At 42.5% G+C, this 25,010-nt stretch overlaps 2 protein-coding genes across 4 annotated transcripts in view; one reads left to right on the forward strand and one right to left on the reverse strand.

The window, feature by feature from the left end:
* Nucleotides 1–5,648, reverse strand: part of MID1 (midline 1) — a 664,445-nt gene extending 658,797 nt beyond the window's left edge. The window contains exons 1-2 of the mRNA XM_063804568.1: nt 5,353–5,648; nt 1,371–1,460 (exon numbers count right to left, since the gene is read on the reverse strand). The gene's annotated coding sequence lies outside the window, so the exon portion shown is untranslated. The remainder of the gene's footprint in view (nt 1–1,370; nt 1,461–5,352) is intronic.
* Nucleotides 5,649–5,751: 103 nt separating this feature from the next.
* Nucleotides 5,752–17,560, forward strand: HCCS (holocytochrome c synthase). 3 transcript variants are annotated; one of them, XM_016942741.3, is made up of 7 exons: nt 5,752–5,996; nt 6,497–6,638; nt 9,317–9,468; nt 11,746–11,894; nt 12,980–13,099; nt 15,391–15,477; nt 16,096–17,560. In XM_016942741.3, the coding sequence occupies exons 2-7, from the start codon at nt 6,539–6,541 to the stop codon at nt 16,292–16,294; spliced, it is 807 nt and encodes a 268-aa protein (XP_016798230.1). In that variant the 5' UTR covers nt 5,752–5,996; nt 6,497–6,538; the 3' UTR covers nt 16,295–17,560. The 3 variants fall into 3 exon arrangements, with proteins under 3 accessions (XP_016798230.1, XP_016798231.1, XP_016798232.1); XM_016942742.3 differs by having other exon boundaries at nt 5,769–5,938; XM_016942743.3 differs by having other exon boundaries at nt 5,775–5,901.
* Nucleotides 17,561–25,010: the final 7,450 nt, after the last annotated feature.

Below are 25,010 nucleotides of genomic sequence, written 5' to 3' on the forward strand. Positions count from 1 at the left end.
GCACATTACATGCCAGTATGTTTGCATGTGTGTATATATACATATATTGAGCAAGCTGAGAAAGTAGAAGCCCATGCTCTAGCTGCCAGGTATCAAGCAGAGGAAGTTTCTGGCCTTTGGTTTTCCAAGAATAGGGTCCCTCCACTTTAATATTATTGACATTTGGGGCCAGATAATTCTTTGTTACTAGAGTTGGCCTTTGCCTTGTAGGATGCTTAGCAGAATGCCAGACTTCTATCCACTTGATTTCAGTAGCAACCACTACCCTCAGTGTGACAACCAAAAATGTCTCCAGATATTGTCAAATACCCCCAGGATAGGGACAGCAAAATCAGCTTTAGTTGAGAAGCACCGCCATAGAGGGAATCAGGGCCCTGTCTCCTATCAAATCTCATACCTGCTGAATTTCCCAGCATGAGAAGAGGCTGGGCAACCTCCCTGTTGGCATTCACCAAACAATAGCCTTAAGTTTTCTGAATTGACCTAATTGCAGGCCTATTAGTGCCCACTCAGACCACCTTGGCAGGTATCAAGGAAAGTCCAGTCTTAAATAAGTACAGCTATAAATTAAAGAAACTTTCTCAAAAAGCAATGCCCTGCATACATCTGGAGACATGAAACAAGGGTTCCATAAGAAACTGGGAGTGTACATCTGGAGACATGAAACAAGGGTTCCTATAAGAAACCGGGAGTGATTCCTCATATAAGGTAGTCATCCACAATCAGTGAATTAATTAATTCAATTTTTCTTTTGAGACAGAGTCTCACTCTGTCACCCAAGCTGGAGTGCAATGGCATGGTCTCGGCTCACTGAAACCTCTGCCTCCCGAGTTCAAGCAATGTTCCCGCCTCAGCCTCCCAAGTAGCTGGGGCTACAGGTGTGTGCCACCACACCCAGCTAATTGTTGTATTTTTAGTAGAGATGGGGTTTCACTATGTTGGCCAGGCTGGTCTTGAACTCCTGACCTCGTGATCTGTCCGCCTTGGCCTCCCAAAGTGCTGGGATTACAGGCATGAGCCACTGCGCCTGGCCAATTAATTCAATTTTTAGAGGTCTATGTGAAGAAACCCTCGACTCTCATCAAAACACAAAAAAGCTTGGGACTTACCAACTAATAATAATATATCCTCTAAAGTTATTACAATGGTTGTGAGAATATTAAACAGAATGATAACCTCTGGCCATCTCTAATTTTATTGGCAATAAATCCCTTTAAGGAAAAGTAGTGTTTATTTCCAAGAGCAAGAGGTAACCCTGGCCTTTGATGTAGACATGGTCCCTCTGAGTACACATGTGATGAATGCTGGCAGACTCCATGGAACACAGACCTATTGGTGGGGGGTCTACTGGCTATGTCTTAGGAACTTACCTTCATTCATTTAGGCCTTAGCAAAGATCACAGTCTATGAAGTTCATAGGCAGTGCTGGCACAGAACCAAGTGAAGGTCTCCAGGCATAACTAGAAAGTGGTGAAGAGCAAAGTTGAGAAAAACAAGCTATCTCTATTGTCAGATCAAATAATTCTTCTTTTCAAAAACCCTTCCATGGCTTCACATTTCAATTAAAAGAAAATGTCACTTCCTCCTCATGGCCTACGGCATGATCCAGCCCCAACATCACCTCCTACTATTCTGCCCCCAACTCATTCTGTGTGGGCCACACTGGTCTTTCCCTGTTCTTTCTGATCTCAGAACATTTTACCATGGAATTCTCATTGTCTGGACCACTCTTTGCATTGATCTTCACATGGCTGGGTCCTTCTCAACATTCAGGTCTCAGCTAAAACGTCACCTTTCTCAGAGAGGTCTTTGCTGACAACCATATCTGAGAAGGTATCCTGAGCTCTCAATCTGTATCGTGCACACTGATCATCTGGGGATCATGTTACAAGACAGACTTTGACTCAGTGGTTCTGGGGAGGGACTTGAAATTCTGCATTTCTAACAAGCTCCCGAGGAATACAAATTTTCTGCTCCACAGATCATCTACCCACAGGGGTGGGTAGACCCCCATGCCTCAATCTTTGTCACACTACCTGTGTCATTTAATTGGTGGCTTTTATCAGGATCTTAAATTATTTATTTATCTGTTTGTGTTGGATTGTTTGTTGTCCAATCTATTCATTTACTAGAATGTAAATTCCCTGAGAGCAAGGAGTCTGTCTAGCACTTTTAAATTCTCAGCACTTCCCACAGTACCTGACACATCATAGGTGCTCCATAAATATTGCTGAATGAGTGAAACATCACTCATTCAAGATTCATTGACTCTGTGATCCCTTCCAGTGTCTGCTTCTGACTGCTTCAGTGAGCACTCAATTATACAACAGAAACTACACTGTAATGATAGGGCAGTGCTACTCAAGTGCCAGTCCAGAAACTGCTAGTTATTGGCCAACGCTGAATTAAGAATCTTGTACTATAATATAAATCTGCTATGCCACTAAGCACAATTTTATCTGAGATGAGACATTTTTCATAGTAAGACTTTCTGGATGAGGCAAGCAATGCTTTGCCTTGCCTTGTGGTGAAAGCTCCTCATCTCATATTAGAATGGTAACAGTGTGTGAACTGGTCCCCACTGGCAAGACACATTTTGAGTTGTGCTGATATAGGGGATATAAAGCCAAATAAGATCTATATTTTAACTTCAGAAAATCCATACGTAGGTAAGAGAATTACACATTCAAATACATAACTGCAAATCTTCTGTCAAGTGCTATAATACAGAATTAAGTGGAAGAACTCAGGAATTGTAGAAAAAAACAAATAATTGGTCTTTTGTGCTCCCCCTTAGTCACACCTTTCCTGACACCTGCTCTCATTATAACCACAAACCCTCCCACCATACCCCTTCCTCCTGATCACATACCACTCATCTGGGCATGTTCTTCCCCTTGGGCCCTGAAACACTGAAGTTACAGGACCAGGCTTGGGTCTTCTTAGAAATTGTGAAAGGGAACTGAGAATTGTGGTAGAGAACAGAAAATGATAGGAGAGATAGGGAATTGTGGGAGAAGGGAGAATTGCGGGAGAGAATAAAGTATCATGAGAGAACAGAGAATTGTGAGAGACAATGTGGAATTGGGAGACAGACTAGGCAGCTGTGAAAGAGAACAGAATATTATGTCATAAGGGAGAAGTGCAAGAGTGGAGAATTGTGAGACAGAGCAAAGAATTGTAGGAGATACGAGGAATTATGGGAAAGACAAGGAATTATGGGAAAGAACAGAGACTTGTAGGTGAGACAGGGAATTGTGGGAGATAATAAAGAAAGGGGGAAGACATCAGGAATTGTAGGAAAAAACAGAGAATTGTGGGAGTGACACGAAATTGTGGACACACGGGGAATTGTGGGAGAGAAGGGAGAATTATGAAAGAAAAGAGATTATTGTGGGAGAGATGGGAAATTGTGTAAGAGAACAGAGTATTGTGAGAGAACAGAATTATGAGGGAGACTAAGGAGTTAGGGGAGAGACTACAGAATTGCAAATGAGGATGGAGTATTTTAAGAGAATGGAGGACTGTGAGTGAAAGTGAAGAATTATCAGAGAGAAGAAAGAATTAGGAGAGAGATGTGGAATTATGAGAAAGACAGGAAATTGTAGCATATGACACAGAATTGTGGGAGAGAGCAGAATTGTGGGAGAGACATAGATTTGTGGAGAGGACAGCACAAAGAATTGTGGGAGAGACACAGGATTGTGGGAGAGAACAAAAAATTGTGGAAGAGACACAAAATTGTGGGAGAAAAGGGACACTTGTGGGATAGAAAATTGTGAACGAGAATATTGTGAGAAAACAGAATTATGAGAGAGAATGGGAGTTAGGGGAGAGACTGGGGAATTGTGAACAATCATGGAGTATTTTGAGAGAATGGAGAATTGTAAGAGGGGAGAATTCTGTGAAAGAACAAAGAATTGTTGGGGAGATGGGGAATTATAGGAAAGATAGGAAATTGTAGCATAGAATACAGAATTATGGTTGAGATAAGGAATTGTGGGAGAGAACAGAGAATTGTGAGAGGAAACCAAAAATTGTGGGGAGAAACATGGAATTATGGGAGACACAGGGAATTGTGGGAGAACAGAGAACTCAGGGAGAGACAGGAAATTGGGGGAGAGAACAGAGAGTTCTGGGAGATACAGGGAACCATGGGAGAGAATACAGTGTTGTGGGAGAGATGGAATAATTATGAGAATGAAGGGAGAATTGTGGGAGAAATGAAATCATGAAAAAGAATATTGTGAAAGAACAGAATTATGAGAGATAATGGGGAATTATGGGAGAGACTGGGGAATAAGAACAGAGTATTGTGAATGAACAGAACATTGTGGAAATGAATAATTTTGAGGAATTGTGACAGACAGAGTCATAGGGAATGATGGAAAAGACAGAGAACTGTGGGAGGAATGGAACTGTGGGAAACAGAATTTTGAGAGATACAAGAATTTGTAGGAAAGAATAAAGGCTTGCTGGGAAACCCAGCAAATTTTGGGAAAAACAACAGAATTATGGGCAAGACAGGGAATTGTGGGACAGAAAAGTGAATTGTGGGAGACACAAGGAATCATGGGAGAAACAAGAGAATTGTGAGCAAGACAAGGAATTGTGGGACAGAAAAATGAATTGTGGGAAGGAATAGAATTTTGGGAGTGACATGGGATTGTGGGAGAAATAAGGAATTGTGGGAGAGACAGAAGATTGTGGAAAGAACTGAGAATTGTGGGAGACAGAACTGTGGGTAACAAAACAGAATTGCGGGAGTGAAAAGGAATTGTGGGAGGGACAAAAGAATTGTGGGTAAAGAGAGAAGTTGAGCTGTGATAGTTGAAATGGAATCCTTGGGCTATCCTGTAGGCAGTTCTGATGCTGGGATGGCCCTTCTGAGTTGTCCCCTTTGGGGCTAGGGGCCTGGACTTATGTGCCCTTGCAGAGACCCTCATAGGATGCAGATCGTCCCCAAGGAGGGAAAGTGATTTTGTGTGAGGCAATTCTCTTAGGCAGAGGACAATTCCTGGAGACTCAGCTGAAAGCTGTGAGCCCCCAACACTTTCTGCACCAGGGGACATCTGGACGTATTTCACAGAGCCACTATAGTTATATAGAAAGATATATGTTTCTTTATTAACACTTTAAGTAACAAGATCAAATTACCTTAATTTCAAAGTAGTGGATGGATGATATTTTGAGACAGGCACAACAACCATAAGTGACATAATTTATCTGTAATGTGTATTAGTGCCACATACAGCTAAGAGTACTAGGATTTATTGCCTACATCCCTGATGGAAGAAAATGCTAAATTTCTGTTGGAGGTAAATGAAAATACAGACATTCAAAATCACATACCCAGTTAAGAAGAATTTAGCAGCCAGAACACTGTCTTGTTCACTTTTGGATCTCCACCACCAAAGTTATGGGCACCTACTAACGTTTCTTGAATCATTGCTACAATTAAAACCGATGAGATAAGATTTAAAAAAAAAACAGAAATTTAAAAACTCCTCCAAAGCACTCCTTCTGCCGCATAAAGCATACATAGTAGAGCTCTTCACTCTAGGGAAGCCTCTGGAGCAAACAACCTTCCCTGCCACCGCCGGCATTTTGAAAAAGGCTCCTGGCCTGGAGGGGCGGGCCCAGAAAGCGGCCCCCGCAGCAGTTACAGGCCGAGGCGAGGAGGGGACGGAACCCGCTCTCCGTGATTGACGGAAAATATTACTCTTCAGCCCGCCTCCCGCGTGCCCGGAAGTCCCGCCTTCTAAAAAGGAAGTAGGGGTGCGTGAGAACGCCGGCGGTGACCGCAGCCACAGCGGTGACTGAGTGAGAGGAAGGCGGCGGCGGCGGCGGCGGCGGCGTGAAGTCACTGCTGCTCTGGGTTCGGGTTGGCGACTGAAGGCGGTACCGGCTTCCCGGAACAGCCCGGGGGAGGGCTTAGGTGCAAAAGGGCAGGCTGACCGCGGCCGGTTTGGTCTGGGGACCACGGGCTGGAGCAGGTGGGCAAGCGCCGGGACGGTGTGGGGAAGACACTTGGCAGCTTCTCGACCTCTGGTGTCCCTTCGTTTCTTCGAATTCCTATTCATGCGCCGCACCCTTCCCGGACCCCCAGACCCTCGCTAAGGCTCTGGGGATGGGGGTCAAGTCTAGGCTCAATGGACCTCCCCTCCTCCACCCGGGTCACCACTCCTAGGAAATCCTCGCCCCACCCCCGCCTCAGGCCTGTACCTCCTGGCTGTGACGTGGTTTCTCAGCGACTGCCTCACCTCAGTCCCAAAATCCTCACTGCCTTAGATACATACGTGCCCCCAGAGGTTGGCCTGGGTTTCACAGTATTTCCCTAAGGGGGCAATATATTAAAGCTGTCCGTCGAAGTTAGTACCCTGCCTGGTAGATGCCCATGGGATGACAAAGAGGAGGAACAAGGGTTGACCAGATTAAGACTAACGAGAGAATAGTCTGAGTCCAGAGACATTAATCTGTCTCTTTGTTTTGGCAGGTGGAAATTTAAAATTGTTTACAGTCAACACTGTTTCCAGCCATGGGTTTGTCTCCATCTGCTCCTGCTGTTGCAGTTCAGGCCTCAAATGCTTCAGCGTCCCCACCTTCAGGATGCCCGATGCATGAAGGGAAAATGAAAGGTAATCGGCCCTTTGCCTAGAAAATAAAAACAAAAGATAATTCACGGCTGGGTGCGGTGGTTCACGCCTGTGACAGCACTTTGGGAGGCCGAGGTGGGTGGATTGCTTGAGCTCAGGACTTCGAGACCAGCCTGGGCAACATGGCAAAAACCTCCCTCTACAAAAAAATACAAACATTAGCCAGACGTGCTGGTGGGTGCCCGTAGTACCAGCTACTTTGGAGGCTGAGGTGGGTAGGATCGCCTGGGAGGCCAAGGTTGCAGTGAGCCAAGATTGTGCCACTGCACTCCGGCCTGGGTGACAGAGTGAGACTGTGTCTTAAAAAAAGTCTTGAAAGGCTCTAAAGGAAGAGGCAGTGTAGTAGTATGCTGCTGAGGCTGGTAGGCATGGGAGTCAGGCACCCTGGGTCTGGTCGTTATTTTGCGTCTTATTGAGGTTTGTGACTCTAAACAAGTTAACTCTGTTAGCCTCAGTCTGTCATCTGTAAGATAAAGATATAATAATGTTTCACAGGCCTGTCATGATGATTGAGGTAGTACATGAGAACGTAGTGAGTACTCTAAACCAGCCCCAACTTCCCAAAGTTTACTTGTGCCTACATCAGTGGTTCTTAACTGGAGGGGGGCAATCCCCCCTTCCCACAGGGGACATTTGCCAATATCTGGAGGCATTTTTGGTTGTCACAACTGAGAGGAAAGTGAATAGAGGGCAGGAGTGCTCCTAAACATCCTACAATGTACAGAACAGCCCCCCAACAAAGAATCAGCTGGCCCCAAATATCAAGAGGGCCAAGGTTGAGAAACCTTAGTCTAGATCTAGCTGTCTTAATAAATAACTTTTGCTCGTATAGGCATTTCAGTATTCTCATATATAAAAGTAAGCCATCACCTAACGGGCTTGCTGTCCATTCTTTAGATAAGAAAATGAAAATGGAAAAGCTGTCTTTCATTTTTAATTCATTCATGTCTACTTTAGATTGTTTATATTAAAGTGTGGCTTGAATCAGTAAGTCGTGAAGGGCAGAAGCAACATGGTGTGCTTACTGAGTACTAATGTTTGCGCTGTTATTCATTTCTTCAGTCAGCCAGCCTATTCTGAGAGGTCACTGCCCATTCTGTACCAAGCATTGCTGGATTTTGTTTGTTTGTTTCTGCACGAGAGAATAACATCATACAAAATGGAGCTTTGCCTGATAGAGCTTACATTCTCATCTTCATAAGCTATGTGGTCTTATGACTTCATAAGCTAAGTTTTCTCCCTATTTTATAGTCAAGGAAACTAAGACTTGGAGTAAGTGATGCTCCAAGTCACATAGTAAGTGTCAAAGCCAGCAAAAGTTCTGTGACCTTGGACAAGGACAGACAGTGTTCTGGGGTTTCTTTGTACAGGAAGAATTGAGACAGATCAGCCAAAGCAGGTGTGCTCCTGTTCTGAGTGTCCTCAGGGAGATTCTAGAACCCTTACTTTGGTTTTATTTCATTTGCTGTATATCTTGGAGAGCTGCCAGACTTACTACATTAATAAAGAATGTGGGTGTCTATAGGAGATCGAAGGGGCTACTGGTTATATGACGTGAAAAGTTGAAATGTTATTTTCTTTGTAACACCCAGCTGGGATCTATGACTTGGAAAGGATTGGTGCTTTCAGTGGTAGAGAGGAAAGGCATAGCAAGTCTTCCTTCACCCCTAAAGTGGGCAGTGGCACAGGGCACCAGGAAATGAGGGCTTGGGAGGAGAAGTGCAGGGAAGGAAGTGAAAGCAAACTCAGCTTTTTCATGTGTATTGCTGTAGTTGCTGCTGCTGCTGCCTGAGGCCAAGATTCCATTACATGAGCAGCTGTCTTCTGTGTCGCAGCTCTCCAAGTGCCTGCTCATTCTCTGAACCAGTTTCCCAGTCCCTCACTAATTGGGATCAGCATCCTGGGTCTTTGGGCATAGCCCTTGCTATTGCTCATCTCATTAGGCTCAGACCTTCCCTCGTAATGGGCATCTTGATCCTGTATGGGTTGTGGAATATTTTCTTTATTGTCTTCCTTTTCCTGTTAAACTCTTGCCATTGACTGATGGGAATAGGCCGTAGGCCACGTGGTTTTCCTGTGCCTTGTTTCAGTCTTGAGACAAAGCAGAGTGGCATTCAGATTTTTTTGCAGTAGCCTCTGTGATGTCTCCTCTGTTCATTTTCTCCTCCCGTTCCTTGTACCTGAGATAATGCATCAGTAATGAAAGCCTGGATTGCAACTGTGTCCTGATTGGATCTGGGCTTCTCTGGAACTAGTGAATGGAAAGTCAAGGAGACCCTGTGAAATGTGGCTGGTCCCCTCTTAGGTTCCTCTAACAGCTCCCCAGCTGCTCATCCAGCCAGGTTACTCAAACCATGGCACAGATAACACATGCTCTTGCAACTGCCAAGGTTTTTTGGCTTATTTTTGCTGGGGGTGTGACACAATTAGAGAATGTGTACTCATTTTTCTTTCAAAGGAAATGTAAATTTTAGAACCTTCTCATCTTTAGGATTTTGGAATGTTAGCTAGTTCAGTTCTTGATAGATTTAAACAGAAGAAACCTGGCTTTTCCTATGGTGGTAATCATTGGTCAGAAATTCAGCTCTTTAGTGCTCCAATTGAGAGAGTTAGATGTCCTGCCTTCATGGTGACACCATTTTTATACTTGATTATTTCAGGCTGTCCAGTGAATACAGAGCCATCTGGCCCAACCTGTGAGAAGAAAACATACTCTGTGCCTGCCCACCAGGAACGCGCCTATGAGTACGTGGAGTGTCCCATTAGGGGCACTGCGGCTGAGAATAAGGAGAACCTAGATCCTTCAAATCTGGTAATCCACACTCATCTTTTCTTTCTGGAGCTTTTTATGCAGGGTTGCTTGTACAGACTCCCAAGACAAGTTGCAAATGGCTAGGATGAATTCTTCTGTCCTTTGAAAACAGAGAAGTTAGATATTCTATCTACAGTGAAAATCTAGAATGTGTTAGTAAGTGTAGTTTCAGGGAGTGCCTGGGAAAAAAGCCAGAGTGATTATGAGGAGCCAGCATAGTTGTACTGGGAATAAGCCATACCAAATGAATATTTTCTTCTGGGACAGTTACTAGGTGGTAGATGGGAAATTCTGTAAGAACCATAGCTAGAGTTAGTTAAGGTATCTTTGGTCTGGGGAAACTTTGTAGACACATTACATGATTGGGGAACTTCTTCAGGTACAATAGGGTGCCAGCCTGCCCGAGTCACTAGGGTGGTTCACTGTCGTGTGACTGCCAGCAAATTTAATGCCATTGAGAAGTGAGGGCAAGGTTGATGTGACATCACTACATTTTGTGATAGACAACATCAGAAATTGTGGTCTAAAGTTTGGAATCGTGTTTTAACGGGAGGCTCAGGCATATACTTTAGAGGGCCACAGGATTATCAAGAATAGAAATTTTAGCGAACCAGACAGCCTGTAAAGAAACTAGAAATATTTAGCCTGGAAAAGAAAGGGCGTGGGGGATACAATAGCAGCGTCCACCTCAGGAATCAACAAACTATGGCCCACTGCCTGTTTTTGAAAATGAAGTTTTGGACAATGCACCAAGATTATCTTGCACATAGGCCTTCAAATATTTACACCAGAGGTCATTGGCAAACTGCTTCTATAAAGGGCCAGGTAGTAAATATGTTTGGTTCTGTGGGCCATAGGGTCTCTGTCACACTACCCAGTTTTGCTGCTGCTGCTTTCTCTGTAGCATGAAAGCAGCGACAGGCAGCATTATCCGAAGCCCCTGGCAGACCACTGGCCTAGATGATCTCTAATAGGTGAGTGGTTCAGAACATGGGCCTTTTGGAATCTTACAGACCTAGACACTTACCCCACTTACATCATGATATGTAGTGAGAATGTGAATAACAGCTAACTTTTCTTGTGGTCACTTTTTAAAAATTTTTTATTCAAGGCTAGCCAACTGAAGCAGTGGGAGAGGAGAAGGAACAAAGAAATTTGTAACTGGTTGTGATCAATTAGTCGTAAACACTACTGTACTCAGACTAGCCTCTTTTGGTCACTTTTCTAGCGTTTAAGCTAAGCACCCTACATTCTCCCCTTTAATCCTCATAACAACTCTGTGCAGCCAGTATTCTTAGTGTCCCCATTTCAGAGCTAAAGATACTGAGAGTGAAGGAGTCATTCATCCCACATCACCAGCTAGGAAATGGCAGAGCCAAAACTGAATCCTTATCCACCTCAGACCCATGTTCTTAAACACACTGGTGATAATGCAGGTAGAATACTCTGCAGTGCCTACTACACATAGCCCTTCCTGCTGTCGGTATTCTGAGGGCCTTGTTGTGATGGAGACTTTTAATTAATGTTTACTAGGAAATCCTTTATACTTCTAACACAGAAAGTTCAAGGCCAGTCATTCCCAACCTTGGGTGATTTTGCCCCTCAGGCAAATATCCTGCTGAACATCCTGCAGTGCTTAGACCACCAAAACTAAAAATTGTCCAGCTCCAAATGTCAATAGTGCCACGGATGAGAGACCCTGGCTAAGGCTAAGTGCTAGCATAACAGTATTGGTGACCCACATGTCTGGGAGAAGGGATTCTTCCCACCTTCTGACCTCACAGCGTTGAGATGCAAAGACTCATCTGTAATATATTTTGCCTAAGGGATGAAACATAAGCAGAAACCTAAAAAATCTGAGAATATTTTTTTAAAAAAGCATTGCTGTACATGTGTGCTATGAGAGTTTTCCCCAGAGAATGAATAGTCATTTTTGAAAAGCTTGTCGTAAAGTTTTTAGAAATGCCTGAAGATTGTGGCATTAGTTTCTACTTCTTATTCCTTGGTGACATTACTTCTAAATTTGTTCAAAGGAGAAAGAGGCCAAAAATTTAACCACAGTGTTTACCATATTTGAGAACTTAATCAGTGAAGAAACACAACCTCAGTAATGTGACTCTTCAAAACAGTCAAATTATGTGAGAAGTCTGAAATTTTGATGTCACTGATTTAATAAGTAATCTGCTTTTTGTGTGATGTATTGCTTTCCAGGAAGTAGTTAATTATATTGCCTTTTACTTTATATCCTATAAAAGCAAATCTGTTCATTTTATTTAGATGCCACCACCCAATCAAACACCAGCTCCAGATCAGCCATTTGCATTGTCTACTGTCAGAGAAGAGTCATCCATTCCGAGAGCAGATTCAGAGAAAAAGTGGGTTTACCCTTCTGAGCAGATGTTCTGGAATGCAATGTTAAAGAAAGGGTGAGTGAACATATTATTTAAGATAAAAATTTCTTGTCAGAATATCCAAGAGTTATATGCTACAGAGATTTTTTACCTTCAAAACAATATAGTACATTTTTATGTATTAATCAGTTTATAATCACCTGATTTTTCACACCTGTCAGAATGTAAGTGCGAGCCCAGTGTATTAAATCAGGGTTCTCAAGAGAAACAGAACCAATAGGATATGTGTAGGGGGGCAGGAGACAAGGAAGGCAGGAAGATATTTATTGTAGGGAATTGACTTACACAATTATATAAAGCTGTGGAGTCCCAAGATCTGCAGTCAGCAAGCTGGAGACCGAGGAGAGCCGATGGCACACTTCTGGTCTGAAAGCCAGCGGTCTCAAGATGCAAGAAGAACTGATGTTTCAGTTTAAGTCCAAAGGCAGGAAAAGTCCAATGTCCCAGCTCAAGCAGTCATGCAGAAGGCCTTCCCTCTTACTCATGGAAGGGTCAGCCTTTTTATCATTCAGGTCTGCAGCTGATCAGATGTGACCCACCCACACGGAGTGGGGAGGGCAGTCTGCTTCACTTAGCCTACTGATTAGAATGTTACTCACATTCAAAAAACACCCTCACAGACACAACCAGCATAATGTTTGACCAAATGTCTGGGCATCCTGTGGCATAGTCAGGTTGACACATAAAATTAACCATCACAGCTAGTAATAGGTTTTTTAAAAAACTGAAAACACTATTAGATAAAATGTTTAGAAAAAGTTAGGGGATCATTGATCAGTGGTACTATCTGAACAATTGTCACCTTAAAAATAGATGATTCTGTAAGTCTGGTTTACTGTGACTCAGTAAAATGAGACTAAGGTGAACCTTTTATATTTGTTTTCAATGCTTCTATAGTAGCTTTGGATTTATAGTGCTGCTCCATGATCATGGGTAAATCTTGAAAATGAGCCTTAGATCTGTTAAATTCAGAGAAAATGAGCATTCTTAGTTCTTTCTCAAAGGGGAATGTTGAATAAATCATCTTATGAAAATATGTGGATTAACTTTCTGGCATTATCAGGAACAGTTGTCAAATTTTACCAAATGTTCTTTCCTAGGTGGAAGTGGAAGGATGAGGATATCAGTCAGAAGGATATGTATAATATCATTAGAATTCACAATCAGAATAACGAGCAGGCTTGGAAGGAGATTTTGAAGTGGGAAGCCCTTCATGCTGCGTAAGTATGTTTGAGATCTTAAATCTTTCAAGCATCTTTGTTATTTCATATCAGCTTTCTAGAGTTTTAACATTCAAATCATTTGTTCTAATAAAACATTTTATGTAGCAGGCATGGCTCAGTGACAATTGTTGCATGACAGGCCACCCTTCTTAGTTGAAAAATAGCCACCATTTTATTAGGCTTGTGGATTCAGTGGGTCTGGGTAGCCAAGGACAGGGCAAGGATGGCTTGTCTCTGTTCCTTGATGTCTGGGGCCTCAGCTGCAAAGACTTAGTGGTCAGGATGGCTTCCGAGCCGTGGGCTAGAGTCTTCTGACAGCCTGCTGGTTTACTCCTCTGGCGAGTGGTCATGGCCTCTGAATATGGCTGTTTTCGGCTTCGTCATATGGTGGCTAGGTTCCAATAGCTAGAGTTCCAAAAAGCATCTCTATCTCCTTTTTCTGACCCAGCCTGGGAAGTCCCAAAGTGTCAGGAGCCTGCCCAGATTCAAGGGGAGGGGACAGAGACCCTGCCTCTCAGCAGAAGGAGCATTACAGCCCTTCGAAAGCAGAGCATGTGGGAAGGGAGATGCTAAAATGCCATCTGCCCCAAGGGAGGTGGGAAAGACATTTTTGTTCCCTCAATAGCATTTATTGAATCCCCATTAGGACTAAACACAAAGAGATGTCTTAACTCAGAGCCCTTTTTCTCAAGGAGAATAGGTAAATGCAGCTGTGTGTGTTAAAGGAGACAGGACTTCAGTCTGTTGAGAGTAGTGGTTCTCACACTGGAGCGTGCATCAGGATCATGGGGAAGGTTTGTTAAAACCCAGCATGCTGGGTCCCACCCGCAGGATGTCTGACTGAGTCTGTTTCGGGTGGTGCCTAGACTGGGTGTATCTAGAACACTGCATATGCTGCTGGTTTGAGCCAGATTATGTCATAAACAGTGGTTTTAAATTCATTGCACAATGCGATTAATTAATTTCTTGGCTAAAGTCCACTTAATGATTTTTTTAAGGTGTTTTGTTTGTTTTTAATATTTGCACTCTGAAGTTCATTGGTTGCACTCCCTGGCTGTCACAGGCTGGGCCTCAGGCCTGGGGTGGGTGCATGTGAGAGGGGAACAACTGCAACCGTGTTGCCCTCAGTAATCTCTGGCCTGAGAGGAGCCACAAGTGTTTGCAGTGACCTACTTTGAAAGTGTGTTCTAATTAAGACCACCTGCTAATTACTTGTGTGATTATGGAGCAAAGCGAAGAGAGAAAAGGGAATTTCAGTTTGTCAGTTTCAATTCCTTCTCCAGTTATTTTCTGGACGGTCAAAATTAAGTAGACCGTTTAAAAACTCATGCTATGATCTCCAGAAGAAAGTTTTGCCTAGATTGAGTTTACCTTTTTGCCTGTGACCCTCTTGAGAAGAGATGTTAAGGAGAGGAGTAGTTCCTAAAAGGAGAAGAAAAGTAACTCATAAGTCCTCAAATAGAAGTCCTTTATACTTTGGAAATTTTTCTCCCTCCCACTTACTTAGACACCTATCTTGTTATCCATGGGAGCAGCTAACAATATAGGTGGCCTGCTGACTTGGCCACCACTCCCTCTGTCTCGGTAACAGCTGTCTGTCTAGCCTGTAGGTGGGCTATGAACTCCATGAGGACAGGGCTCAGAGGGTCTTGTATAGCAGGTCAGTGCCCTGCTATACCCTGGTGCCCACAGAGGGCTGGCACCTAGAGAGTCCTCAGCAGGGGTCTGCGGGTAGAGGGAGTGCATTTGCCAGCTAGGACTCTGCCACTCCTCATCTTATGTGTAGTTATTAAGGAGCTGGTCCAACATTAATTACAATCCATTTCTAGGGATTAATCCATCATTTTCTTTTCTTCATAAAGGCTGTTCATTGGTTGGAAATGAAAGAAGAGTATAGGATTTTCTTGTTTGTCTGAAAAACCCCAGCTGCTTTGTGCCAAAAAGAAGCGTGATGCATGATACTTGAGGCTGTTTTTTTTTTTTTTTAATTTGCCTTTCCTCCTCCACCAGATGGAAAGGCCCTGTTTCCTGACTCCTCAAAGTGCAGTGTAGATATCCAGAAGGAAGGGGAGGCAATGGAATGCACCCAGTCCAGAAGGAAAGAGGAACATTTTTAACAAATAGGCACTTGTTGTTTGAATTATTTTAGAACTTACCTTTCTCTGTAAATGTTATATTATGTGAAATGTATACAGGGAAAAAATGGATATTACTAAAAAATTAGAACATCATCTTTGTCAAAGAAAAGAAAATATTTTAACAGACTTTTCTTATTTGGGGAATTCTAGAGAGTGTCCTTGTGGTCCATCATTGATCCGGTTTGGAGGGAAAGCAAAAGAGTATTCACCAAGGGCACGAATTCGTTCCTGGATGGGGTGAGTGTCAGCGCAGAAGTGTTGTTTCACCATCCTCAGGTCAGGGTCAACTTTCTCTTCACACCAAAACCAGTCTAAGAATTGCAGTGCCATCTTGCAAAACTTAATGCATATTCAACTGTAGATGTCTTTCTCTCCCTGAGGTTTGCCCATTAATGGGCAGATTTATTAGGGTGTAGTAGATTGCTTCCTATATATCATAGGGTTGAATGGAGTTATTGTCAATGTTCTTGGATCTGCCCTCTTACTCTTCCCGTGATCTGTGTCTTTGGGTTTATGCACTTAGCCATCCTCCCTTTCTTTTCTAGCATACTTGAGATTTTTTGCTCACACCTGCATTTCTGCAGTATCTCAGCTGACCTCCCTGGCTTAGGTCTCTTCCCCATTGGCCTTATTCCTTTGTAGACAGATGAGCTGTCATCTGATACGGACTTATCACAGTTCTTCAGTGCCATCTTCCCTTAGTGCTGTTCACTGTGTAATTCTTCAAGTCTGACTTCCCCAGTTAGGTGTTTGGGAGCAGGTGTTTGCATGTGCTTCTTGAGTTTTCTCATGGCTTAAACCGGGACTGAATGTATTGCAAGCATTTTAACACTCAGTGGCATGTTTTTATTCCAGGTATGAGTTGCCTTTTGACAGGCACGATTGGATCATAAACCGTTGCGGGACAGAAGTTAGATATGTGATTGATTATTATGATGGTGGTGAAGTCAACAAGGACTACCAGTTCACCATCCTGGACGTCCGTCCTGCCTTAGATTCACTTTCGGCAGTATGGGACAGAATGAAAGTCGCTTGGTGGCGTTGGACCTCGTAAAGCACTGTTTCAGATGGAAAAATATAAACTATTTTTTTCTGAGAGATACATTAAACTATTTTCCCCAAATTGAATTGCACTCATGATGTAATGGGAACTTCAAGTGGGTAATCACACTTTTTCCTTCACTTAACGAAGGATACTATGCACTGTTCACTTTTGACTTGTGTTGTACCTTGCAGTTTATAGCAGATCATTTTGTTTTCTTCCTACTTAGCTTAAGTGGGAAGCAGTCTCTCAGTTTTTCCTTTACCTGCAGTATTGCCTGTATATTTCATCTCGAAAAGCCTGAACAACCTCTGAAAAAGAGCTTTTAAAAAGTGATGAAAGTTGCTTTTTTTTCTTACTATTTTCTCAGGAATACTCCAGAGATGTAAAGCCTGAGAGTCCGTGGTGATGCTCAAGAGCTTTCATCTGGCCAAATATTTTAACTAAAGCTGTTCATTATAAATAAGAGGTGATTATACCTTTTTTTAAAAAAGTTACCATTATTTCTAAAGCCCCTATGGTATGATTGTGACCTTTAACAAAATGCAGAGGTATACACTGGAAAGGTACTCAGCAAAATTCTCTCCAAATTCTGATTTATATGAATTTCTTGGACTGGATAGAGTACTTTCAACTATACCTTCCTTTGGAACATACCTTTTAAAAAATGTTCCCTTTAAATCCTGTTATTCTAATATGTAACTCTGCTCCCAACAAACAGGTCTCCTCATTGTCCTTGGCATTTGACAAGTTATCCCAACTTCGAATCTCATTTCTTCCTTTGCTGGCAGCCTCCACCCTTCCCCACATCAGTCGGCCTAATCCAAACCTTGAAAGCCTGGCTTAAGTCCCAGTATCAGTGATGGTCCCCCTCTAAAACATGATTTTATATTTGGCTGAGTGTTAAAATTCACAAGATGAGCATTTTTTTCCCAGATGGAGAACGCTTCAACTCAGTCTAGATTTTTTTTGTTTGTTTTAAGGAAGCTCTAAGTTTGCCATTGAAACTTTTTGTACCAGTAATCCATAAACTGGTTGTTCTATTTATAGCAGCATGTTACAAATGACTGCTTTTTTTTTTTTAACTGTCTATACTATTAAATCCTTTAATTTATCCTGAATGCTGTAGTGTTAAATTAGTGGATGAAATTGGCAGTCTGTGGGTGATTAATTTGGTATGGATTTGTCAGTTTTGTGTGGAGTTTAAGAAATACAACAGCCTTAAACTCTACATTTCAAAATACTTGTATATTTTAAAATAAAGCTGATTAGTTCACAGGTTTTGAAAATTTTTTGGAATAATTTTACACTTAACGATTGTTTCTTCAGACATAATATCTTTATAAAACCAATGCTTTATAATAGAATGATTTATAACCCAGCACACATATGTTTATTGCAGCACTGTTCACAATAGCAAAGACTTGGAACCAACCCAAATGCCCATCAATGATAGACTAGATAAAGAAAATGTGGCACATATATACTACAGAATACTATGCAGCCACAAAAAGGATGAGTTCATGTCCTTTGCAGGGACATGGATGAAGCTGGAAACTATAATTCTCAGCAAACTATCACAAGAACAGAAAACCAAACACCGCATGTTCTCACGAGTGGGGGTTGAACAATGAGAATACATGGACACAGGGAAGGGAACATCACACACTGGGGTCCGTCTCGGGGCGGGGGGGGTTGGGGGGGTGGGGGGGGTGGGGAGGAGGCTAGTGGAGGGATAGCATTAGGAGAAATACCTAATATAGATGACGGGTTGATGGCTGCAGCAAACCAGCATGGCATGTGTATACCTATGTAACAAAAGTGCACTTTCTGCATATGTACCCCAGAACTTAAAGTATAATAATTTTTTTTTTTTAAAAAGCAATGCTATAGTCTCCCTACTCCAAGCAGCCACTTTTTCATCTACTAATCATTTTTTTTTTTTGGAAATGGGAGTCACGCTCTGTCGCCCAGACTGAAGTTCAGTGGCACAATCTCAGCTCACTGCAACCTCCACCTCCCGAGTTCAAGCGATTCTCCTGCCTCAGCCTCCCGAGTAGCTGGGATTACAGGTGCATGCCACCACACCTGGCTAATTTTTTTATTTTTAGTAGAGACGGGGCTTCACCATGTTGGTCAGGCTGGTCTTGAACGCCTGACCTCATGATCCACCCGCCTTGACCTCCCAAAGTGCTGGGATTACAGGCGTGAGCCACCGCACCCAGCCCTAATCACATATATTTAAACTGTAGAGGAAAACAATTACTGTTGGCATTTTTTGGGGGGATCTTAAGTGCTATCGAATGAGTGTGGGATAAGACATTCTTATGAAAGACAAAACACTAACTGGAAACAAAAAATATGCCAAAGGCAGGATTCATCTGTTTTATAGGACTGTGGTAAACAAGCTTTAAACTCAAGCAAACTTGATGACAAGATCAAGTTTTACTACTTCCAGAAAAAACCATGGCTTCCTGGATTGTCAGAGCTGCTTTGTGTCTAGATTATGCTTGATTGGGTCCAGGGGTCAATACTGATAGGAGTTTTCGTGTACAGCTTGAAACTCATTTAGGATATTCTCTGGAGTTTTAAACTAAGTCTTGTATCTGTGGAAATAGCACTATTCAGAATCAGAACAAATTACTGAACATCAGGCTAAGTATTGGCAGACAAGCTGGGGCTACAAATGGATTGCATATTAACATTTAGTATTCCTGTGAGTCACTGGCTAACAAAATGTTTATGTCCCCTTTGTGCATCATATAAGGAATACAAAATTGCAAAAGGTATAACCCTGATATGGTTTGGCTGTGGCCCCACCCAAATCTCACCTTGAATTGTAATAATCCCCACGTGTCAAGGGCAGGGCAAGGTGGAGATAATTAAATCATGGGGGCAGTTTCCCCTATACTGTTCTCCTGGTAGTGAATAAGTCTCAGGAGATCTGCTGGTTCTTTAAATGGGAGTTCCCCGCACAACTTCTTTTGCCTGCTGCCACGTAAGACATCCCTTTGCTCTTCCTTCGCCTTCCACCATGATTGTGAGGCCTCCCCAGCCATGTGGAACTGTGAGTCCATTAAGCTTCTTTCCTTTATAAATTACCCAGTCTTGGGCATGTCCTTATTAGCAGCATGGGAACAGACTAATACCCCTACTTGCAGGGAACTCACAATCTTATGGACAGTCTATAAATGAAATGGTGGTAAATGCTAGAACTCCAATTTAAGGAACGCATTGTGGTAACACACAGCGTGAGAATTCACATAAGTATTTTTGAATATTTAGAGATAGTTAGCAATTTCTTTACTGAGTCATCATTATGGTTTATCTTCTCCCAGAGATTGCTTCTTAGGGAAAATGAAGCAATGCACATTTCCTGTCTCACCTTTGCAGTGACTGTCAGAATTGTATGACCCGTCATTTGTGTCACCATAGGCTTGAGGCTGTGTGTGTGATGATTACAAATGTGTGTCCTGGAGGCAGAGTCCTTGCCCTGCCCTTTAGTCGCTGTGTGATCTTAATGTCTCTGGGCCTCAGCTTTCTCGGCTATGAAATGAGAGTAATAGAACCAACTTATCAGAGTTGTTTTGCAGGTACTTTGAGGTGATGCCTAAAAGCGCTGGGAACAGAGTCTGGGGGTGGAAATGTTCAGCAAATATTAGCTATCACCTCATGATCAACAACGGCAAGGAGAGAAATCAAAGTGCTGAGATATAATCTACTTCTCTCATCCTCTGGCCTTATTCCCCGCCCCACTCCGCCACCAGGAGAATCAGTTTAGAGGGGTAACAGCAGGCTCTAATCCCCATTTTGATCAATTTTAAGGATTACCAGGTGTTTGGGTGCTTGCTCTAAGAAAGCTCATGTTACTTAAAATCATCAAATGGAAAAAGAACAGGTTACAGCCTTTGATCTTTCAAAAAATATCAGGGTAACAAATTAGGTACTTGATATGCAAGTCCCACTTGACAAAAAGAAATATTATATTAAGACAGAGACCCAAGCTGGAGTGCACTGGCATGATCTCGGCTCAATGCAACCTCTACCTCCTGGGTTCAAGCGATTCTTGTGCCTCAGCCTCCTGAGAAGCTGGGATTACAGGTGCCTACCACCACACTCAGCGAATTTTTTTGTATTTTTAGTAGAGATGGGGTTTCACCATGTTGGTCAGGCTGGTCTTGAACTTCTGACCTCAAGTGATCCACCCACCTCGGCCTCCCAAAGTGCTGCAATTCTTGTGCTTCTTAATCTAAAATATAGCTCACTGTAATGTCCTTTGGGTCACAAGGTTATCCCCCTCTGTGAAAATATATTACATATCCGGATTCAAAACATATTACAAGGTTGTTTACTGCAAAGAAAAAGGTATCAAAAATTATTTCAAAAGCCATGTATATTCCTTGTAACTTAAGGTAACATTTAAAAAATTATATAATTTGGGGGGTATATAGTATATCAAAATGAAGCATATGAATTATGCCTTGCGCCACTCATGACAAATAATATCACGTGTTTTCATTTATAAGTGGGAGCTAAATGATAAGAACACAGAGGGGAACAGCACACACTGGGGCCTATTGGAGGGTGGAGGGTGGGAGGAGGGAGTGGCTTAGGAAAAACAGCTAATGGGTACTAGGCTTCATACCTGGGTGACAAAATAATCTGTACAACAAACCCCCATGACACAAGTTTACCTATGTAACAAGTGTGCACATGTGCCTCTGAACTTTAAAAAGAAAAACATTTACTGCTGCAGTAGAGATTGTCACTGTACCTTCAGTAAAATTTCATGCCATTGGTGTAAGTGGTAAAGTGTCTATTTCATGCTTGTGCACTCTCTAGTTTGGAAGAAAAAGCTGACAACACTTTCTGCAAATGATTCAACCTGAGGTTTATACATCACATTGCAAGTATTCTACTGTTTTTGTGGAATCATACCAGATGCAGGAGCAAACATTATAGTTCCTAAGACTGGTTTAGGGAATGAGGCATGTATATATGGGTGCTATCTTGTATTTATAATTAGCTTTTAATTGATGCTTTTACACACCAAAGGTCATATGTGATAGGGGCACAGAAATAATACATCTTGAGTGGTGTAACAGAGGAATTGTGAGACAAGTCTTCACAATCATAGGCGAGTGAAGTCCTAAAGAACAATGAAAATTTACTATTTTGGAAGTTACTATTTTGGAGCTCTGTGCAGAATCATCATTTAAACACTTTGCTATTCCTTCTACATTTGGGATAACAATGTGACTAATTCTCGTGCCCCTTCAATGGTTTGCTATAGAATATTATCAGGATGCTTTTGGCTTCTAGTAACTGAATCCCTGCTTGAACTCACAGCCAGAAGTGCAGAGGTTGGGTGTACACTTGGTTGATCCTGCTTCTCTGGACTCCCTTTCCTTCCATGTTCAATTTTAACGTCATCCATATAGGGCTGGTTCCTTTCATCAGCGTCAATGCTTCCTAGTTGCTTTGAGATCCTTGTTTATGGTCAGTAGATATGAGGTGGGGTGGGACCTGGCCATCTACCACAACCATGGGAAATAAGGTTTCTCTTCAGTCTAATTGGGCCAATTCAGCACTGGGCCTGTGTCCTACCACCCCTCCCATTTTATGTTCCTGTGCGTGCTTCATGCTTAGATTAGCTCAGACAAATCATCAGGAGGACATGTAGTGACCACAAGAGGATTCCTTCACTGCTGATTTAAAATCCCATTCTTAGACATCATTTCATTAAGGTCTTTTTCCTTCATCTGAACCTTTTTAAAAATTTTTTTCTGAGACAGAGCCTCACTGTAGTGCCCAGTCTGGAGTGCAGTGGTGCGATCTTGACTCACTGCAGCCTCTACCTCCCAGGTTCAAGTGATCTTCCCATCTCAGCCTACTTAGTAGCTGGGACCACAGGCACATGCCACCACGCCCAGCTAATTTTTGTATTTTTTGTAGAGACAGCATTTCACCATGTTGCCCAGGCTGGTCTTGAACTCCTGAACTCAAGTGATCTGCCTGCCTCAGCTTCCCAAAGTGCTGAGATTATAGGCTTAGGCCACCAAGCCCAGCCTGAGCCCTTTTCTTAGGCCAGGGTTTTAAATCTGGAGGTGGTAGCTAACGTAATGGCATAAAACAAGATTTGAGAGCTTTGTTTCTGCACTGATTCCCTGTGTTAAGCTGGGAGATTTGGGACAAGCCACCTTAGGCCTGTAAGTCTCAATTTCCTGAAATTATCTTAAAGGCTCCTTTCATACCAAAATGTTTGTGGCCTCATATTACAATGGGCTGAATTATGTCATCTTTCAGGTTGAGAATCTTTAAGTTAAGGGAAAACAATGTGGTTTGAAACCCTATTTCAAACTAGTTTTTATATAAACTACATCAGTAGACACACTCTTAAAAGACCTACACTTAAGCGAATTCCAAGTTAACCAGTGCTTTCCTTTCCCTCTATAAAATGTGCTGGCTTGGAAACAATTCAAACATTCACCAATTAGTAAATGGATAAATACATTTTGGTATATCCATGCAATGGAATATTATTCACCCATAAAAATAAATGAAGTACTGATAAATGCTACAATATGGATGAACCCTAAAAACATTGTGCTCAAAGAGGCCAGAAACAAAAGGCCACTTTTCGTATGATTCCATTTATTTGAAACCCTCAGAATAGGCAAATTTATAGGGGCAGAAAGCAGATTCGTGGTTGTCAGGGCTGGTGGAGGAGGAATGGGGAGTGACTGCTAATGGACGTGGGAGTTTCTTTTGGGGGTGATTAAAAAATGCTCTAAAATTGATGGTTGCACAACTCTGTGACTATACTAGAAACCATTGAACTGTATACTTTAAATGAGTGAATTGTGTGGTTTGTAATTATAGCTGTTTTTAAAAATGAAAAAGAAATAAAAACGTGCTGGTTGATCCCTACAGCCAGGAGGTCCCCATCCTCCTAGTTGAGCAGCCGGCTTAGCATGAGCCAGTAACGTAATTATTTTAATTAACCAAAACAACAGACAATGCATAAGCCAAGTATATAAAGACTAATGAATGATAAGGAAGGGTTTGAAGGAGAATCCCAAAAAATGTTGCCATGAAACTGGAAGGGGTTTAGAAAATATCATAAAAATCAGAATAATTTTTCACTCACTGCTTTGTAGTCGTTTCTTAAATTTGCTGTTAAAAAAAAAAAAAACCCTGGAACTGGAAGAATAGATGATGCACGGTGGATGTGGTTCATCCACTGTGCATTAGTAAGAAGGATGAAGTGGCACTGCTGACCCACCGCACCCAGAGATGCAAAAGGCCTTGGCTCCTTGTTGAAAGATTAGTAAATGATGTACATTTATGCTTTCAGGTAAAATGTAACATGTGATCATTTTATGATTTCTAGTTTCAGCTGGATTTTTTTTAAAGTATGATTTGACATTGTTCAGGCCAAGCATTGCCTTAGAACAGCATTTTGGATCTTGCTGCCTTTCCCCTTCCACCTCTCTCCCTTTTGTGGTTTCCCCAGCAAGATGCTTTTCAAGCTTTTGTGTACTATGTATCAGAATCCCCTAGAGGGCTTGTTAAAACGCAGATGGCTGGGCCCCCACCCAGAATTCCTGATCCTGTACGCCTGGGGCGGCTGAGAATTCTTGTTTCTAACAAGCTCCCAGGAGATGCTGATGCTGCTGGGCCAGGGGGCCCAATTTGAGCTTCACTTTCCTCTGGCATCTTTTGAATCCTTTGAGCTTCCATCCACCCCCATCTTTGTGATGCATTTACAGTTGCCTCATAGTCACATAGCCGTGGGTCGAAGTTCCCATGCAGAAGATGCAAAAGCAAATCTTAAATGTAAATGCCACTTCCCCAATTTTGCTTATTTTCCATTTCTTCTTTAAGTCCTCCTGCTCCCCTCACTTCTGAATGTTGCCTGATTACACCTTTGTTTTGCTTTAATAATGAAAAGATTTCCTCTGAAAGTTCATTTCTTCACATGACTTCTGTAGGTGATGATGGTGGGGGCAGGAAGATAATGGGGTGAAGACAACAGCCTCCCAGACTGGGTAACAGAAGGTCCCTCTTAGTGTGCGCTGCTTCTATGAGAATTGTTGTCTCAAAAGGAAAACGCTTTCTTGGTAGCACTCACTGGAGCAGGAGAGGTGCTCTGGGTGATTCCTGCTACTTGACCTTTGCTCAACACATTAGTTTGCTGTGGCTGCCATAACAAAGGGCCATAAATGTAGTGGCATAAGCAACAGAAATTTATTCTCTCACAGTTCTTGAGGACAGAAGTCCAAGATCAAGGTGTCAGCAGGGACATGCTCCCTCTGAAGGCTCTAGGGAAAGATCTGTTCCAGGCCTTTCTCCCAGCTTCTGGGATTTCTTTCACATCGGGCAGCACAACTCCAGTCTTCATATGGTGTTTTCTGCATGCACGCGTGTGTGTGTGTGTGTCTGTGTCTGTGTGTGTCTGTGTCTGTGCCCCAACATCCCCTTGATTTTTAGGACACCAGCCATATTGGATTAGGGCCCACCCTAATGACCTCATCTTAACTTGATCATCTGCAAAGACTCAATTTCCAAATAAGATCACATTCACAAGTACTGGGGGCTAGGACTTCCACATTTTTGAGGGGAACACAATTCAACACTTAACACTCACATTTTCAGAATGACTGTGAAGAAATTCATCCAGGGTCAGGCCAGCTCATTTATCTGGTACCTGTCACTGCTGAATTGC

This window comes from Pan troglodytes, chromosome X, assembly GCF_028858775.2.
Source record: "Pan troglodytes isolate AG18354 chromosome X, NHGRI_mPanTro3-v2.0_pri, whole genome shotgun sequence".
Lineage (NCBI taxonomy): Eukaryota > Metazoa > Chordata > Mammalia > Primates > Hominidae > Pan > Pan troglodytes.

Coding starts and splice junctions, on each gene's coding strand:
- HCCS (XM_016942741.3), top strand. CDS start 6,539: ATGGGTTTGTCTCCATCTGCTCCTGCTGTTGCAGTTCAGGCCTCAAAT. Junction 9,469..11,745: donor ACCTAGATCCTTCAAATCTG/GTAATCCACACT, acceptor CATTTTATTTAG/ATGCCACCACCCAATCAAAC. Junction 13,100..15,390: donor TGGGAAGCCCTTCATGCTGC/GTAAGTATGTTT, acceptor GGGGAATTCTAG/AGAGTGTCCTTGTGGTCCAT.